The sequence below is a fragment of the Crocodylus porosus genome, unplaced genomic scaffold, assembly GCF_001723895.1.
Source record: "Crocodylus porosus isolate Cpor-Errol unplaced genomic scaffold, CroPor_comp1, whole genome shotgun sequence".
Classification (NCBI taxonomy): domain Eukaryota; kingdom Metazoa; phylum Chordata; order Crocodylia; family Crocodylidae; genus Crocodylus; species Crocodylus porosus.
In genome coordinates, this window is record NW_017728907.1 from 45,059,414 (window position 1) to 45,078,685 (window position 19,272).

At 49.7% G+C, this 19,272-nt stretch overlaps 1 protein-coding gene across 9 annotated transcripts in view; it reads left to right on the forward strand.

Moving 5' to 3' along the window:
- PTPRF (protein tyrosine phosphatase, receptor type F) overlaps positions 1 to 19,272 on the forward strand; it is a 355,341-nt gene that overhangs the window by 152,570 nt on the left and 183,499 nt on the right. For all 9 annotated transcript variants that reach the window (XM_019531276.1, XM_019531275.1, XM_019531278.1 and 6 more), the window contains exons 4-5: positions 1,445 to 1,590; positions 4,792 to 4,933. In XM_019531276.1, coding sequence (XP_019386821.1) covers positions 1,445 to 1,590; positions 4,792 to 4,933 — 288 coding nt within the window. The remainder of the gene's footprint in view (positions 1 to 1,444; positions 1,591 to 4,791; positions 4,934 to 19,272) is intronic.

Consider the following 19,272-nt stretch of genomic DNA (forward strand, 5'->3'; position numbering starts at 1 on the left):
TTGCACCCTTCTAGTGCACCCACATCCCCCCACATCTTAGCGTCATCAGCAAACTTGAACAGGGTGCTTTCTACCCCATCATCTCGAACAGCTTGCCTAGGATCGAGGTAAGACTAACCGGGCTATAGTTTCCCGGGTCCTCCTTCTTGCCTTTTTGAAGATGGGGACCATGTTGGCCCTCTTCCAGTCCTCCGGTACCTCACCAGAGCATGACGAGTGCTCATAAAGTTGTGCCAGGGGACTTGCAATGACCTCGGCCAGTTCCTTTACAACTCTAGGGTGGAGATCATCCGGGCCGGCTGACTTGAATACATCCAACCCCTCCAGAAGCTCCTTAACTAAATCCTCGCTAACCCGTGGCCCAGGTGTGCCTCCTCCGCTTCTCTGCACCTGCTCCCGTGTCTGTCCTGAGCACGGGTTAACCCAGAGTTGGACGCAGGGTTTTGGCTAAGATCTTGCCAGTGCCTCATACTTGGAGTGATGATCACGGGCTGGTTTTAATATGCATGTGTGCATGTGTGTGCATGTGTACGTAAAGTCGTAATGTTTTGAGAAATAAGAGCACATGTGCCCCAAGCTGTCCCAGCCAAGCAAAGCAGTATGCATCTTGCACAAATCCCTACCCTGAGAAGTGCTGCAATATCCTGGAAGACGGTATCTGTCTAAAAAAAATATGGACATTATGTTCAAACCAGATAACTAATTATATCGACCTGCAGCTTAGTCATATCAGTCCAGAAAACAAAGCCATATTTCATGAAACTTCCTGTATTGATCACCAAGCCGGTACATTATTTTTCCATTTTTGCTGAGTCACTCAGGCCTGAATGTCACTTTGGTTTCTGCGCCGACTTCCAATTTTAGTTCTTGGTCTCTTCCCAAACGCGCGCCAGGCCGTGCAAGTCCTGCGATGCATGGAGACGTGCAGAGCATTGCACAGACCCAAGCCTGACATCAAACGGGCTCATAATCGTGCGTTAACAAGAACAGCCATTAATATGCTGGTTAGAGTCTAAAAGTTCCCAGCCTGGCAGTTCGTGCCGCTGTGCTGTCTCCCGTTTGTAGGCTTGGTTTTCTGCGCTGTTCTGTAGCATGCAATGATATGAACACAGAATAAACTTGGAAATGTTTCACTTACAAAATAATGCAACTTAGAGAACAAAAATCATTTAAATTGACCTGGAGGGTAAAAATCGTTTCCACTTTGTGGCCCGTGCACGTTGGTGCTGGGCAGGGTGGCCTGCCTTGCCCTTCCAAGCAGCCCGGTGGGGAGGAGGAAAGCTCGCGTGTTCCTGGTGCGCCTGTTCGCAGTGATTTGACTGTACTTGTTAATGCCAGTTGTAGCAGAAACGCTGTTGATCTGTCCTTTGAGAGAGCTCGGTGCCCGTGCTCTTACAGACCCATTGCTTCTCTGTCCTCACTTTGCGCTGTGGTTGTCTTTCAGGCAAGCCAACCTTTATGAAAGCCCCCGAAGATCAGATTGGGATTTCTGGAGGCGTAGCCTCGTTTGTGTGCCAGGCAACCGGAGAGCCCAAACCTCGCATCACATGGATGAAGAAAGGGAAGAAGGTCAGCTCCCAGCGCTTCGAGGTAACTGCAGGTATCAGGAGCCTGCTCTGAAGCTGGCTGGACAAGCATTACGGTCTTGGGCGTCTTCAGTCACTGTGTGGGAGGGCAAAGGAAAGGGTTTTCTTCCTTCAGCAGCTCCAGCCTTGCAGCAAACACGGCCCTGGGTAAGCCCGTTTTTTGGCCAGATGCACCGAGTTCCCGTCCTGGGTGGGAGCGCAGTTCAGCCCTGGGCACCTCAGAGCCAGAGACAGAGCAAGTGGGGCATAACGAGCAGCACTGGTGCAGGTGGGTGAGGTCTGCTCCGCTCCTGCCCCGGCTGAGCCTGGTGCCTTGCCATGAGATGCTCCTGCTAGCCCGGGCCCTCAGTAGTTAGCAGTAGGACGGAGGCATTGTGCAGGGAGAATTGGGTGTCCCTGGAGAGCTGAACTCGGGGAGGGAGGGCAAGCAGGGTTGCCAGCTCTGAAATGCTTGCAGGGAAGGGACCGTGGTTTGGGTGGGGGGCGGTTACAACGTGCTCTGTTTGGTTAACGTTTATCATGCAACGGGGGTTTGAGTGCCTTCCCCAGCCCTGCCCTGGCTCCTGTCGTGGACCGCCAGCCCTGTCCCTCCATCCCTGGGAACCTGACCCTTTTTCCTAACCCCTTTCCTCAAACCTTTCCTCTTCTGATGCTTTTGCTCTTGCTGGATCTGGGGTGACTTCCCTGACCAGGGACTATTGATTTAATCCCTGATTTTAATCATGATTTTAAATCGGCCAGCAGGAAATGGTGATTTAAATAATCAATGTCAATCTTGTTTTGCATTCCTAACCAGAGGCTGATTTGCAGCTAAAGCCACATCTGCGCTGAAGCTTACTGGGTCCAGCGAGGGAGCCCGCAAGCACATTGCGCTGTCTCCTAAGCCAGAAGCAAGGCAGACACATCTGGATGGCACTGTGACCAGGCCAGCCAGCACTGGGACATGCTAATTAGCCATGTCACACAATCAGTCTAATCAGCCTGCCCAAAGAGCGGCACAGATGGGACCGCCCTGAATCTTGTTTAGGGCAGAGCCTCTTGAGCACTTTGAGCCGGAGGGCAGCACTGTCGGGCACAGTCTGGTTCCTGCACAGATGTGTCCCAACTCTGGCCTTTACGCTAAACATGTTGCTGCTTTTGCCAATGAGGAGGGATAGGCTAGCTCTGTGTGCCCGTTGCTTTAAGGAGCTGTATAGGGCAATAGGCATTTATTCAGTCTTAATTTTTCATGTTCATTAGATTAGAATATGGTGGATAAAGCATTTTTTTGCTGTATGATTGATTGTTAATTTCTTTCTTTCCTTGTGACTTGTGTCAAGTCGGAAATTAAAATGTAATTAAAATGCACAAAAACATTTAAAAATAATAGCTAAATAAAACCACCTTATGTGCCACATCTGTAAGAAAAGATGTTTATCAAAACATGTTTTGCATTGAAAATCGATTTATTAAACAGAGGAAATAGTGAGCAAATCAAAGGGATGGTTCCTGTTTCTCATGTCATGCAGGGTTTTGGAGCTGGTAGAACTCATCCTCTTGCACCTAGCTTTTATTCATGGCCTGGATGAGAAGCCTTCATGTTGTTTGTCATCGCCAAGAATGTGAAACTCATTACCAGTTTTTTAACTATTCATTAACTAATACTCGACCTGAACTGACTGTGAATGGACTTGAATGAGGGGCATGTACTCTGTACTCAGGAGAGAGACCGCTGCAGTCAAAAGTTTGATGCATCGCTGGAGCAAGCTCTGGTCTTGCCTGTGACTTCCACCCCTGCAGTGGGTCAACTTTGTTTAAAACTTTAACACCAAAAAATATATGACTTAACCTTTTAATTACACAATTTCTGTAGATTAAACTTAGACCTTAATATATGTTGTCATCATTTTAAATTTAATTTTAAATGGATTTATTTTTGAAAAGAAAAAAATATTTCATTCAAATTCATAGATTCATAGATGCTAGGGTTGGCAGGGATCTCAACAGATCATCAAGTCCGACCCCCTGCCCCGGGCAGGAAAGAGCACTGGGGTTGCATGACCCCAGCCATATGAACCTGATTTTTTTTTTTAAACATTTTAAATCAATTTTTATTCCCTTTCCCCCATCTCATCTGCTACTCTCTGGCACCTGAATTGGCTTTTCTGGGTTGTTCACTTTGGGCATAAGAGATTGCTTGTGACTATCTTTCAGATTTGCCCTTTTGTCTTTCCTGTTGGCCCCCACTTCTGCCTCCAGTGGGTTCTGCGAGGGCGGGTGGCAGTCGTTCCTTCCTCCCCGCGTGCACCTAGCGCAACACGACATGCAGCTCCGCATACAGGAGTGAGGGCAGGTCGCTCACTGCCCGGACTTGACATGGGCTTTTTGAGACCCCCAAATAACAGAGCTGCTTCCCTGTGTCTCCCAACGAGGCCATGCAGCGCGGAGGAGGCGAGGCCCAGTCCTGCTGCCCACCTTGCCTTAGTTGTTCCAGCTCTTGCTTTGCTTGGAAATCGAGCGGGATGCAGTGGGTATTGACTCGGGCAGTTTGCACGTCTGCCATTAAGCTCCCTTACAGTGTGCCAGTGGTGACTAGCTAGGTCCCTTTTCCTCCACGGGAAGGAGTTAGGTTAAAGCTGCCTCCGCCTTAGCAGGATGGGAAGACAGTGATTTGCTGCAGGACTTGGTGTTTTACACTGGAGGAGGCGCCGCGATGGTGTCATTGTTTGTAGCACAGCTGTTCTGGAGGACCTGGTCCTGAAAGGTGCTAAGCACCCTCGGCTTCTGTTATCGTTAGCAGCAACAGACAACGCTCTTAATTAGTTAATGGCTCCGTTGTAATCCACAGGCGCTTAGAGCCCTGCTCTTAAATTTGATCAAGGTGAAAGTTGGAACTAAATTGCCATCAGTGCGATTAGTAAAGCCATTAGAGCAAATATGGCTTAAGTCAGAAGATCCACATCTTTATTAGCAGGCTGATACTTCATCAAGGTTTATTGATTCATAAAGAACATTATTGGGTCTCCATTTGTTCTGGGGCTCGTCAGAGGGCAGATACGTTCCTAAATCTGCTTTTTCTTGTTTCTCTGCGTGTGATACCCCTGTTCTGCCAGGTGGGGTTTCACCGCCCGGATCCGACGGGTGGGTTTTAGCCCCAGCTTGCTTTGACTTTCTGTCTCTGTTACAGTGAGTGTCAATGAAGAACTGTTTTCTTTTCCACACCAAGGTTATTGAATTTGATGATGGATCGGGATCAGTTCTCCGGATTCAGCCGCTACGTGTTCACCGAGATGAAGCCATCTATGAGTGCACAGCGACCAACAGTGTTGGGGAGATAAACACGAGTGCCAAATTAACAGTGTTAGAAGGTAGGTGGAATCGGTCTCCTGTCTGCAGAGTGTGCCAGCACCGAGGGTCCTGGTTCAACTCTGCAAGGCCGTGCTGCCTCAGTACCCTTCACCACCATTTCTTTCAGTGACCAAACTTGTTATCCCTCTGGTGGTTTGCGAGGAGGAAAGAAGGCGCTTTAGATTCTGAGCTTCACTTTGAAATGCATGTTCTGCCTTGTGTGATCAAGGTGTCATGCTAACAGCTTCAAGAGTCCAGCTAAAGAGACACCTGGGTGCCCCCTTCCTTATCTTTCTCTGATTTTATGCAGTGCACATTTCCTGGGTTATCTAGAAACTGTATCTGACAGATCAAGGAGCCTTAATCTATGTTTCTTTCTCTGCTGGATTAAATTGCCACTGTTCACACATGGGTTTGCAGGTCACACTTCAGCTTTTGCAGTCAGTATTGGAATTCAGCTGGTTTGACTTTCATTGTCGTCGCAATTTCCCAGTCTCTTTCTCCTGCTTTCGGAGGACTTTGCTGGCTAGTGAAGAGCAGTGTTGGTGTTTAATCCTTGCCTGCTGTATAATGTGGCATTATCCAGGTGCTGTGCTCTTCAGCTTTTAAAAAGCTTTTACATGTATGCCATGTAAGGACTGTGTCTTAAACATGGTCTGCTTCTGTCCACTTAATTACTGAATTATTAGATTGTCATAATCATCACCCACTTTTGTCAAAGTTAGCTGTATATTTGAGTGTATAAATATATTAGTGGTTGCTTACGTACAGTCTCCAAGTGCTCTGAGAAGCTGAGAGGCAGGGCACTCACTGACAGGAATTTTCTTTGCATTTGTCTATGATAAAAAGGGAAAATCTGTTTTCAAACAAAGGCTTAAGCAGATTGCTTGGTTTGTGTAAACTGTGGGCTCAAGTACTGAATAACGAAAACCTGGAGCGAGGAGGGGATGGTGGCAGTGAAAACTAGATCACAGAATTCATCCGGAGCTCTTGGCTTGTACCTCATCACCAGGCTTGCTGGAGAGGGAGAGGTGTCCAGTGGCGTGAGCAGTAGCCAGGTACGAGGAGACCGGCAGAACCTGTGCAAGCCAGGTGGTCTCCTGGCCACAGTTCCCCTCTTTATAACATGGGGGTGGTAGCACTCCCCTGTCTTCCAAGAGTGAGAGGGAAAATCCCCAAACAACGATGCTGGTGCCCTGAAACGCCCATGGCCGGCTCCCTCTTTGGTGGGATGGGTGTGCTTTTCCTGGCGAAGGAGCTGGCAGGAGGGGCATCTGGCCATTTCGGCACAGTGAGGTGGAAAATAGTTTGTAGTAGATGACCCTGCCTGCTTCTCCACATGAGCCCGGGATGTATAGAGCCCGGGAGTCTTTTCTCCACCCTTTGGAAGACCGGAATTTAAACTGCACAACTGGGTTTTTGCTGCTACCGCTTTGCAGGGGTTGTGAATAGGGAGTTGAAGACTTGGGCAGAGCGCTACAGTTGCGTTTGTCTGCAGTTGCCTTCAGAGAGAGACGCTCGTGGAGCTAGTGATACGGTTATTGTTCGAGGCTGTGATACAGTTCAGAGCACCGGGCACTGCTGTGTCCTGCCCATGGAGCTCATGATGCAGGGTCAGGAGAAGACGAAGCAAGTGAAATGCCAGATAAATGGGGAGTGCCGGGCAAAGGGTAACACCCATGAGCAGAGATGGGTGGTTGGCCGTGCTCATCTATAGAAGGCAGAGCGCAGCGTAGATTTGCACCTCATAGACTAAATAAAACAGAGAGCGATATTGTCTTTCGTGTGTATGTATGTATACATATATACTCATGTATGTATACATATGTCTATATGCACGCACACATGCATATACATGTATACACACACATATATATTATATATATAATTTTACTCGTATACAAGTAAAAGTTGCTAGGCATATATATAAAATATAGGTCTTGGGTAGTAAGTAAAAGTTGCAAGGTGTGTGTGTGTGTGGATATATAGGGCCAGCAACTTTTACTTACTACTCAAGACCCACAGACCGGGCAGCCTGATGCTCTGGTGTTGGCACCATCCTGGCGGGAGTTGTTGGCTCTGTCCTATTCCCACGTGCCCCCGGAGCTGCCAGCGACTTGACGCTGCCGCGCAGTTCTTCAAGGACCTGGGCCATTGACAAGTGTTCAGCGAATGCCACGTGCGCTACCCCGGGGTCACCTCTCTGCGCCGGCGCCCCGAGGGCGGCTTGCAAGCTGTGAAGGACACGACCCGTGACGAGGGCGCTGCTGCTGCCCCCACTGCGCTCTCCCGCTTTGTCTACACATGCAGCTCTTGCAGACAAATGGCACTGTCATGGGCACGCGTATGGACCCCCAGTATGCTAATGCATTTATGATGGACCTTGAAGTCCGTTTGCTCTGCAGCTTCCCTCTCGTCCCTCGATATACCTAAGGTACAGCTCCCAGCTTGAACACCTTTGGCACATTGTGGATGACCTTAGGTCCCACAAAACCAGGCTTTTCCTTCTTGAGCTGCTATGAGGGGACATTCATAGTTATCTCTGTCATGCAGCTCATGTGGCTGTCTGCAGTCTGGGCACCCACTGTGTCTTCTCCTCCATTGCACATGAGAGTCACGGAGCCCGTAGGAGTCTCTTCTACAAGACAAAAATAATGACTGTTTGCTCTTAGCTGAGAGAAGCAGGGAAATGGCATCCCGGAAGGAAAATGTGCAGAAGGGTCTGCGAGGAGGATGGTTTGGCATGGAACGGCTCTCCTGGCCCTGTCTGCACGCATGCGTGCACGTGTGTGGGCACTTGTGTGCTTGCCGGCAAAGTTAGGAGCTTTCCAGCCCTGGTGGAGGAGGCCGGGGACCTGCCCTTTGCATTGCCTGGGCCCAAGGGAGCAGGCAGGCTCTGGTTGTTGACAGCCAGTGCACAGCTCGTGGTGCCTGGGGCAAAGACTGACAGCTCTTCTTCCCTCTGAGACTTCTCTACGTCCCCATTTGCCGGCCGCGTCCTTGCCCTTCTGCCCTCAGTGCCCCTCCGTTTTAGACGCCTTCCCCCACTGCAACGAGCGTGTGTCGCAGGAGCTGTGTCTGCCTGCGGGAGCCGACCTTTCCATGAGACCCGCTCCTCTCTGCTCGGGTTGTGTCGAGAGGGATGCTGCATGTCGAGGCCGCGTTCCCCAGCCACCCTGAGAGCACTGCAAGGCCCAGACTCTTCCTCCTCCTCCTCCGCTTCCTCTGCTGCTTCTTCCCCAACCAGACCTCCACCCAGCTGCTCGGAAGCAGCTTGTTTTCATTAAACCCTTGTTTTTTCAGGGTTATCAGTGGGGTTTAGTGTTTTTGCCTGATGGCAGGGGTTAAAGTAACTTATAATTGCTGTCAGGTGGAAATGCTTAGTGGTGCAGACCTACCGCCTTCCCTTTCAAGGACTTGACTAATGCAAAGATCCCTGGTGCAAGCAGAGCTCTGTCTATCATAAACGCTCTCATGGTCACATGCTGCTAAATACACAGCACTTATTGATTTTACATTAAAATCCTTTGTAACGATAACTTTCAGTGCTTCTTTACAATCTGATCTTTCGAACCCAAACCTTAGCATGGAAGCCAGAAGTTCACAAACGCGCCATCAGGGTTTTAGCTGGCTGCTATGATGTCCGTGTAGCAGACTAATCTGGAGCTTTGTTTGATTTAGGTTTCTGCTGCGTGTTGTGGCTCAGTGGCATATTGCTCCTGATTGCTAACGTACTGTGTTCGGCCAGAGCCTCGTCTCTTCCCCTCAGAGCCAGGAACCTCTCGGGAGCGCGCGTTCGGTAGCCTTTTGCTTCCTGCCGCATCCTTCGTTCCCTCCTTCCATATCTCTGTTTTTCTCCTCCGAACGCACAAACCCCGTTTGTGAGCAGAGCTGCATGCACTTCGTGTAATTGAAAATTATTTCTCCTGTTGATAGGGGAAGAGGTAGACATGTGAACACCTCTCCTTCTCTTTTCTCCTGGGCAGCTGATAAGCTGAATTATGTATGAGTCATATTGAACATTTCTGTCTTTTTCAATTATGACCCGAAGCCGCGCAGAAGTACTCTCTCGCCGGCCTGGCAGAAGGGTGAGAGCAAAGCGAGCCAGGGCGGGTTGGAATCAATAAGCTGACACGTGTTCCCAGGAAGGCTTCGGGGACCGTCAGTGGCGCTCTGCGTCACAAATTAATAAATATATTATTGGGTTGTAATGCTCAGCATTACATCAAGCATTACAGGCCTTCCTAAGCAGGTGATTATGTGAAACGTAAGTAGGGAGGATGTGCCGTGTGGGAAGAGTTTGGCAGCCTTTCCTGGGCGGAAGCAAGCTGCGTGCTGGAGTCTCCGTGCAAATGCTCTCCAGCAAAGCCCTCGCGTGCACAACAGCGTGGCGCGGAGGTCATCGCGTCCTCCTTCCACCTCGTGTACCCGGCAGCCTGCATCCTGGTAGCAGTTGCTTACCAATTTCATCCCACAGTGGTAGGGGGAAAGCGAAGCAGGGTCCTTCATCAGCTAGCCATTGGTCCTGACGGGAAAGTGAGGTGCTCTACCATCTGTCCTTGCTCCCAAGAACTTGGGACCAGGACAGTCCATTGTAATTTGGATTCACAGCCTTGATTGGGGTGGCAAGCCCTCTCCAGCCCCCGATCATGCTGCAGCGCAGGGCGTGCTGTGCCGTATCAGGACAGCGCTGGATGCGTGTGCTTAGGGCTCTTGTCTTTGTGGGAAGTGGCTTAAATGGAAGCCACGGTCCATTCCCAGCATGTGTTCACACATGTCTCTGGTGCTCTTCATCCCAGACTAATCATCAAGCCTTTTCTGAACTGATGGACCTCCTTGCGTACCGCTGCGACGCTCCTGCCACCCGAAAGCAGGTCCCGCTAAGGAAGAGAAGCAAGACAGTTGCAGAGGGACTCCTTACCCCATTGCCTTTAGTGCCCAGCTAACCCAGCAGGATAATTTTGCTTGATGGGATTTTGCTGCCAGGCATCCAGGGAGCTCTGGGGCTGTAATGGAGCCCTAGATCCTCGCCGCACCGCAGGGCCCGTGGCATTAGGGTGGGAAGCACCTCTGTCTCCATGCGATTCGCTGATTAGCGAACCATGTCATGAGTTTAATTTCTCTCGCCATCTGCCAGCTCCAGCCCAGTTCCTGGAGTTACCCTGTTTGAAGCACTATAAATGATAAACATTTGACTGTTACAAATGATTTCTGCAGAGAGCTGGATCTCCAAAGGCCTGAAACAATATGTCCTCGTTGTAAACACTCATCTAACAGTGGTTTTGCCATTGCAATGGTAAACAAAAGTTAGCTGTGTTTAATCCTTATTTATGCTTGGGTAGTTACAAAAGGATCAGTAGGAACGTTGTAGTTTGGCTCCTGCTTGTCTCGTTTGCCTTTCCATTTCCTTGCCAAGAAAAATGTCTCAGTAACTGTTATAAAATCAGAGTAATTAGGGGAGAGAAGTTGGTTCCATTTAAAAACATCTCTTGCTGTATACGTGGCTGAATATAGCAGCCCTGATGTGCTTGCTGCAACTCATTTTAAATGCAAGGAAAGTGCTTTGCTTTGATAGAAGTTCGAATTAGAAATGCTTTGCTTGTCTACCTGGCCAATGTAGCACTGCTGCCTCCTGGATGAGATCCAGGCTTGTTGCCTGGCTTAGTTTTATTTGGCCCCCTCTCATGGGAGACCACGCCGTGATCTCGTAGACTCTGCTCTTGTTCCTCACTCGAGTTCATCGTGTTGCGCTCGAGATTGACGTGGTCCTTTGACTCGTTATGAGATACTGGGTTAAGGGCCCTCTGTAATCACTGCACCGCTGAGTCTTGCGGCGCGGTGAGCTGCTCAACTCCATCGCTTGGGGGAGCACGTGAAGATGACCGTGATGGGGTTAGAAACGGAGCCCCCCAGAAGCCTGGTCTGTTTCGTGGGTGACAGTGAACTGCACGTTTGTAATAAAAAGACAAATTGAGATAATTGGCAGCGGAGGGTCCAGTTCTGAGGCTGGGAGGCTTAGTTCATTGCTCAGACTTGAGACTTGTGCTGGCGAGGCACGTGCTTTGCTCCTAAGCAGTGGATTGCCTCGCGGTGCTCTGGCAGGTGGAAATAGGAGCTGTGCTGATGGCCAAGTTTCTCTGGCTCCTCATCTGCTAAAATGATGTCTGCAAGGAGGGGTCTTGAAGACGAGGGAGTGCACGGTTTCTTGATATTCTGATCGCTGTGAATCATGCCAGCATGGGAGGGCACTGAGACCTGGCTTTCAGTCAACAGCCAATTTGTGCTTAGCGCTTAAGTCGTTTTTGTATTGCATTGGTAAAAGGAGTGTGTTGTATCCCGTGTGCCTCTGAACAGCCGGACACTCCAGGCTCTCCGAGAGGGTTGCGTTTCAGTGATCCTGGTCTGGTATCTGCAAAGCACAGCTATCTCAGTTTGGCACCTGGACTCTGAGCTCCCTGTTCCTCCGTCAGATTAACTGAGAAGTATGGTGGTACTTTAACAGTGTTTTTTAATGATGATGGTTTTCCTGGCTGCAAACGAGACAATTTAGCAGTAATTTTCTCATCTGAAGAAAGTTTAGTGTTGTCAGTCTCCCCTCCAAACATGAGAGTCAGCAGATCTGTAGCATTACGAGACCCAAACGCCATCATTTCCCTCCCTGATCTCTGTTTAAATGATTAACTAATGGTACATGACTATATAATGGATCTGCAATGGCCGGTTCCATCAGAAGACTGCCACATACTGAAGTTATCAGCCAGGATCATTCCACTAAGTTTATGAGGCAAGAAACACAGCCTTCGAGAAGTATGAAATGCAATCTCACATAATTAATACCTGCTGAATCCCTGGAGAATTTTGCCTTGCTATGCAGATCGTGAGGCCGAGAAGACGTCGACCTCTTTACTTTTAAGAACTCTTCTTTTCCGTCCTGAGCATCTGCTCCCCGCCAGCACTCTCCTCGCTTGCCCCGGCAGTGGGATCAGCCACGGGGCAGATAGGTTTGCAAGTGCGGTTACCTGCGGAAAAGTGACTGTTCAAGTTCACCCTCTTGCTTTCAGCAATTCACTTGTGTGAATCCTGAGCCCTATAAGCACCGACTTCAACGACAAAAAACCACTTTCAGCTTCTTTTTCTCTTTTTTTTGAACTTTCATTATCTCTGCAGAGCCAATACAAAGAAGAGGGTTGCGACCTGGATTATATTCTGCCTTCAACCCAATTGCTTGCTAAATCCCGTACAGTTGCAGCTGAGAGCATGTGAATCGCCATCACCAGTCAGACGTGAATCGCACAAGGGATCTTTGGTGGTGTGACTGCGCCTCCTTGGCATCTACATAAATGACAATACTTTTCAGGCTTCCTAAACTCTCGGTGTCAGATTCATCTTGTGCTGAATTCCAAGGACAAATTCCATATTACGCAGAGATAAAAATTAAATCCTTTTATTAGTTTTACATATTCTGCCTTCCAGTTTCAGGGGATATCCCCTCGTTCCTGTGCTACAGGAAAGATGAATGAGGTGGTTAAAGGCACCTTCTTTGTACTATTCGTTATTTTTATATACTTTTTTATCATGCATCCATCCTATCTTAGGTTAAATAGCTCAGTTTTCTCAGTATCTCTCTTCCTACGCTAGCTTTTCCTTTGACTCTTGCCATTCTGTGATGGCAACTTTGATCTTCCTTTATTTACGCAAAATCCCCTTTTGGGATATTGCAACCAAAACTGAACACATTATCCCAGGTAAGTCGCACTGTGTGTTTATATAGCAGCAGCATGATATTTTCAGGTTTTCTCCTTCTCATTATGCATGGTAACATCCTTTCCTGTTTTCAACTTCTGCTGCTGCTGCTGCTGCTGCACAGAGGTCTTCACTGAACTGTCTACAGTCATGCCAGTTATTTTCCTCAGGGGTTACAGTTAATTTAGAGCTCAGTAAGTTGCATCAGTCGTTCAAATTATTCCTCCCAGTGCACGTTACCTTGCACTCGTCAGTGTGGAATTTCATCTGCCATCGGGTCGCTCGTTCAGCTAGTTTTGTCACCCCTTTGAAGTTCCTCATGCTCTTCTCTAGCCTTGACACTAAGCCAAATAATTTTGTGTCTTCTGTGAATGTTGCTTTCTCACTACTTGCCCCTTTTTCCATATCATTAATAAAGATACTAACAGCCCTGAGCCTCGGGCAGAACCTTCTGGCAACCGCTGTTTTAATTTTTTTGTGGCGGTGAGTTATCCCTTTGTTCGTTTCACATCTTTTCTCCGGTTTCTGATCCGTGACAGTAGCTCGCTTCTGCCCCGTGATGACTTGAAATCTCATTAGAGGTTGGGAGGGGGCCGACGGCAGTCGTGTCTCCGGCAGCCCCAGTTGGGGAGCACGCTTTTGTGAGCACGCTCTGCCTCTTTGTGCCCAGGTCCTTGATTAAAATGTCTTTTACAGCGCGATGCATCTTGTGACTGGCCTTTGAGGAGCTCCTTGAGGAAGGGAGCTGAGGGGCAAAGGAGTGGGAGCATCGTGGCGCCGTTAGCAAGTGCCGGCGGGCGGCCAGGGCCCAGCTTGGCGCTCGGGTCGTCGGCACCGGGAAAGAAACGCTGCTGCTTGCGGCCTCACGCCCGTTGTTCTGGAAGTCATCCTGAGAAATGGGCATCACAGTCTGCCCGGCCGACTCAGTCACCTGTTTAACAGCTGAATGGAGATTTGAAAAAAAAAAAATGTAATTCTACTTAAAAGTAGCCATCTAATTAATTCCTAACTTTGGGAGACCTGAGTAATTGCATCCATAACCCTTATTCAAATGAAAACGCGGCATAATCTCATCAGATGTAAAGCCTACCGGTGTCCATCAGAAGCTGAAGAATAATAACTTCTTATTTCTCGTCGTGTGTTTCAGACTCAAAGACCTTTATTACTGCTTGGATCTCTTTCAAGACGTCCCGTTCTGGGAGCGTCTACGGAGAAGCGTAGCAACCTATTATTGACCGATGCGCTTTCTGTAGCTCGTATGTCACTCCTGCTGATATCTCCTGCTGGCTGATAAAGTTAGTAGGTATTATATGTTTGTAGAGCTTTTGAAGTCTGCCAGGCTATGGAATAGTCTCCCAAGTCAGAAGCTCAGTCACTCAGATCATTGGGAGCTAATTTGGACAAAGCCCTTGAAAATGCCCCAGGTTTTATGTCTGTGTTATCCCTGGGGAAGAGGGGGGTGGGCACAGAGAAGGTGAACTTGAAGGTCTTTTCCACTGTCAGAGTTCCCTTCCACTTCAGCTCAGAGTACCATTAATCTTTTTGTGCTTAATTTTAAAGAGGTATTTGTCACGCGCTAGTTGGCTGTGGGGTAGTTTACATGAGCACGTGTATGGAAATACAGACATTTAGTGCGGCGATGATTTTTAGCCACCTGGTACGGTGACGTGTGGGCAGCCCCGTGCCCCGTAAATGGGACGTGAGCGTAAGGTTTTCCCTCGGAACTGAGTGGGGAGAAAACCACCTGTGACAGCCCGCCCGTGGCAGACCACGCCACAAAAGCCCCAGTAAACTCTGCTTATGTCCGCTTCTTTATCATGCCCTCTCGGGTTTGAGCCCCACCTTCTCTCCTCTCCCGGGAAGTTCATGTCCACCGATGAACCGTTTCCAGAGTGCCAGTTTGGAGGCTCACAGTGCCAAGGACTTCAGGAGCTGTAGCGACCACAGCTGTTCAACAGCCAGACCTCTGTGTCTGCTTCCTGCGGTCTCTACCGTACGTGTGGAGAAGACCGTTTCCACCAGCCCTCTGTTTTCACCTTCTCCCTTCAAGGAAAGGTAGGATGTGACCATTCTTGCTGACTGGTCACGTCTCGGGCTCAGCTTACTACGTTGGCCGTACAGAGTAAAAGGAGCTTGCATGAAAGACTTGCCCCTAGTGACTGTTGTATCACCTCATTTCAGCGCATTGAGCTTGGTTGCTAGTCTGAGCACCCCAGTCTTGTTGTTTCTGTCCTTTTTGTCTTTGTTTTTAACACTGTCAGGACTAGGAAGATCCGTACTGAAGTGCAGTACCCAGATGCTGAGCCGGCAAAGTCGTTGAGCCCACCCTGAGGAAGCTGGTGCCAGTCTAGCGAGCTATGGATAAATAGTGTCACACCAAGGAATCGTGGCCGAGCTTTTGTGTTTGAATTGCTGTGTGTGTGCTCACATTCGTTATGTGTGCTCTGTTAGTGCCCAAAATGTATAAGGCACAAAAATGTTTTAAAATACCTGCACTCTGTAGGCTCTTTTGGAAACCCCACCTGAATGTTAATCAATACATTAATCTTATATTACTAAGACAGCTTCCTCCTTGTCGTGTTTGCAAACTGCTGATTATTCTCTAGGAAATTTCAAAGCTTGGATAATAGAGCAGTTGATTTGTATTGGCACCTCTCACCTGCTCGGTTTCTTCCTGCCTGGAGCTCCAGAATAGCTATTTAAAACTCCTTTGTCACAAGGAAAACCAGTGAGCATGAGGTATTATAAGAACCCTCTTTTCAAGATCTTCTAGCTCCTTGATGAGCCAGGTGGAATGATGCCATGGGAAAACACTGCAATGCATTCATCTGTCTTGCTAATCCTTGGCTCTGTTGCTTCAATCCTTTTATCACATGGGTCCAGCTTGGATGAAATCTCTCTCCAGGTTCTTGGTTTCTGAGTTCAGTGGAGAAATCCAAATGCCGCTTTCAAGCTGTAACCTCATTGCGTCGTAGTCCTGTGAGTGCCCTGCATTGTGGTGCGGGGCCGGGGGCCGTCTCCCGAGCTCCCGGCTGGGTATGCGGAGTGGCTCAAGTGACAAGGTGCACTAAGCCTTTCACACGGTGAAGCTGGTGTAATGATCTTGCAGCCACTTCTGTGGCCAGTGGGGTTGTGCAGGATGCATTGCACTTGTTGCATACTTCTTCCAGGCCCTGCTTTTTGCTTTCAGACCAGGCAGAGTCGGTGTTAACCTGTCTCTGTCCCTTTGGTTTCACCGGTACCTTTATCACTCCCAACAGAGGAAATTCCTTGGAGAGGGAAGATGGTTGGCCAGGAAGTTGATGGCCAGCTGAGCAAATGCTGGTTGTGTCAAGCACCGTGTTACAGGAAAGGGGATGTGCTAGGGGCATATGAGGCCCAGGAGCATGGAATAACCAGTGTGAAGAACAAAGGCAGAGGAGACTTTCCAGGAAAAGACAGTGAATCCATGAAAGCTGGAGAAAAAGCATGTACCACGTCTCCCACGCTTTGTGATTCACACCTTGTCATGAACTGGGAGTACAGAGCACACCAGGCTGCGCCGGGACCACCTCCGTCACGCAGGAGATGCTTCCCAGATGGAGCGCCAAGCTTTCTGCTGGAAACGGTCCAGGCGAGGCAGAGGGATGGTACCGTCTCTCCCAGGAGTGCAGGAAGAGTCTGTCTGTGATCCCAGCTCTCTGGCAAGGCTTGCAGCTCATGAGAAGTCCTCACGTTGGCAACCAGCTGCTCCCTCTTGGACTGCGAGCAAGAGCAGGAAGATCCCTCGGTGACGTAGAGCCGTGGTCTCGGATGCGGTGGCCTGGTCCTCCTTCTCCGGGGGCTCGGTGGACGCAGCCCAGCACGAGGCAGAATCTGCTGCGAGCACATTTCCAATCACTGGTCTGAGGGGGCAGGTTCAAGCTCATCAAGTACTCATGAGGAAATAGCCACTTTGCTTGCCTGGGTGAAGGCTGTGGGGATGATCTCAAGTGGATCCATCTGCAACCTGCTCTTCCCAGCAAGGTGATTTGGGGTCCTGAATTTGATGTGGCAAAGCCATGTAACACTGGTGACACAGGGGGTCCAGACCTCACCTGCAGCAGCAGTGTTATCGCATGGGAAATGAAGATGGCTTTCTTTGCCAGCAGGGCAGAGAGCGCTCACCTGATCAGCATGGAGCACGCCTGCCAGCATCGCTGCCTCTGTCCGTCGCGTGCTTGTTGTGCCGATGAAGACGTTGTCGCTGATCAGATGACTTGCATCAAGGCTCATGTTCAGTAAAAGTGAACAAGTTCCTCTTTCCTTTACACTGCAGCTCTCTGGAGGAAGAGAAAGGAGAAGGACACAGAAGGATTCATGTTTTTACTAATTAGACATTAAAAGTGATGGAAGTGTTAAAAAAAACTATAGCTGTTGCCCCAGGCATGAATTTACTAACTTTAGTTTGTTGTTCAGTTCGGTTCATTGATCTTGTCACAACTGATGTTTCATTAAGTTGTGACTGCTGTAGAAATTACAATGCACAGATGTATCCGAACTGCACATCTGGGTGCTCCCAATGTGTTAATTATTAAAGAAAACTGCTCTGTATCCGGCCATCCTCTGTGCTCCAAGTGCCAGCTGACAGCTCCTATTACAGGGTATGTCCCCACGGTAGGTTGGTGCCCGAGCGAGCTCGGGTAATGGGGTCAGGACGGCCCGGAGGAGCGGAACGCGTTACCCTGGGGAGAGCCTGGCACTAACAAGGCTGTGCTGCTTCCAGTAGCCAAGGTCCCCTTCCCTCTGCGTGGCACCACATTGCCATGTAGACGTAGCCATAGGGTTATGTGGCTAGGAGCGAAGGGGTCTTGCGCCACGTTGCTTTTTCCCCTGGTTCAGACTGCTGGCTCTGGGCGTCGCAGCGACTACGTACTGGTGGACGTTAGCTTAGGGCCGCGGTTCTCAACCTCGTTGGACTGGAGGTGCCCCATCGCTTCTGTGACATGAGCGGCACCCGACTGCTGTCGATATTACAATGCTTTCCTGCCTGGCGGGGGATTGGCCAAGCTGGGACAAGCCGGAGCCTGCACTTATCTGCGTGTCTGCTTGCACCGCGAGTTGCCCTTCGGAGGGTCTGGCAGCGCCTGAGCGCTGTGGCCTCCTGATCAGGAGTCACTGGATTAGGGCTTGCAGCTGCTCCATCTGCACCTCCCCCCGCTCGACCTTTGTCAGCAAGGAGTGACGGGGTTATCTCCTCGCTCAGTCATGCGAAGTGAGTCAGGTTCACAAGGGCTGCCTGAACTTTGGGCGCTCGGGTTTATGATTTAAGTCGGTGCTGCTGCTTGAGTTAATAGCTTTGATAAGGATGGGCATAGGGCAGCACCTTTTATCTCGGAGGAGGCCAGAGCCATCAGAGCAGCTACCTTTGGGCTGAATAGCAGCAGCGCCGCTCACCACTGTTAGCGTCAAGCAGTCGCTCGACCCACCCCCCTGCCTACTCCAAATTATTTTGGGGGCTAGTCTTCGCAGGATAATCCCACGGCCTTGACAAGACGTGAGCCTGTCCCTGGCCGTGTTCACTGACAAACATCACGTTATCTCCAGTGTGGTAGGGCCAAGCTGGCACGGCTGCAGTCATGGCCGGCGGGGTGTTAGTTAGCACCGTGCCTTGTGTTTGCGGTCTAGCTTAGAGCGGTTTTCTCCCCCGGCCCACAGGCATTCAAAGCGGGGTGCACAATGTCACTGTTTGAGTGGACATCCCCAGTTTGTCCTTCAATGCCATAGATCCAGAAACTTGCCTGGCAGATGGAGGGGCCACGCTGTTCGTCGTCTGACCTCCTGCATGCCAGGTCTATGCAGTTCTTTTCCCAGAAGCAGGATTAAAATGTGTCTCTCCGAAAGATATGCAATGTCATCGTGAGGACTCCCAGTGATGGCGCGGTCACTGCTTCTCCTGCGAGGCTGCTGCAGTGTTTAATTACCCTCACAGCCAGGAACTTGCATCTTATTTCGAGGTTGAATTTGCCTAATTTCAACTTCCAACTATTGGATCCAGTTATCTTGCTGCTGTCTGAGAGAATGAAGAGCTGCCTCTCAGTGGGAACTCTCTTCCACACGTGACCAACTCATCTTTTCAACTCTCTGCTCAGCGAGCCAAATTGATTTCACATTGTCTGGCTTGTGTCCTGGCCCCTGGATTGTTTTTTGTGGCCCTCTCTTGAATTCATCATAGTACTTGGATGCTCTTCTAGCACTTCCTGAACTTCCCGCGATAGTCTGGCATGATTCTGCTATTGTGGTGTGCCATGCAAGAGCATCCCCGCGCTTTGCCTGGATGGCCCCCTTGTCGGGCCAAGGATGGCATTAACTCGGCTTTGCACCGAGGGCTCGTGCTGCAGCCCGTTCAGAGTCGCTGCTTTCCCTTCTCCCATCCTGCCTAGGCAGTCTCCTTTCTTTGCCCCCACTGCCTGGTAACTGCCGGAGGAATGAAGTCGCGATGCATGCTTCTCCAAGGAGTGCCTGGTTTTCAGGTGGATCTTGGTCTGTGTACGAGTGGGACCACATTACGTGGGAGTGCTCGGAGCAGGGGTCCGGACTCAATGGACCAGGGCAGTGTTCCTCTTGTCTCACTTTTGGCTGTATTCAGCTGCAGCCT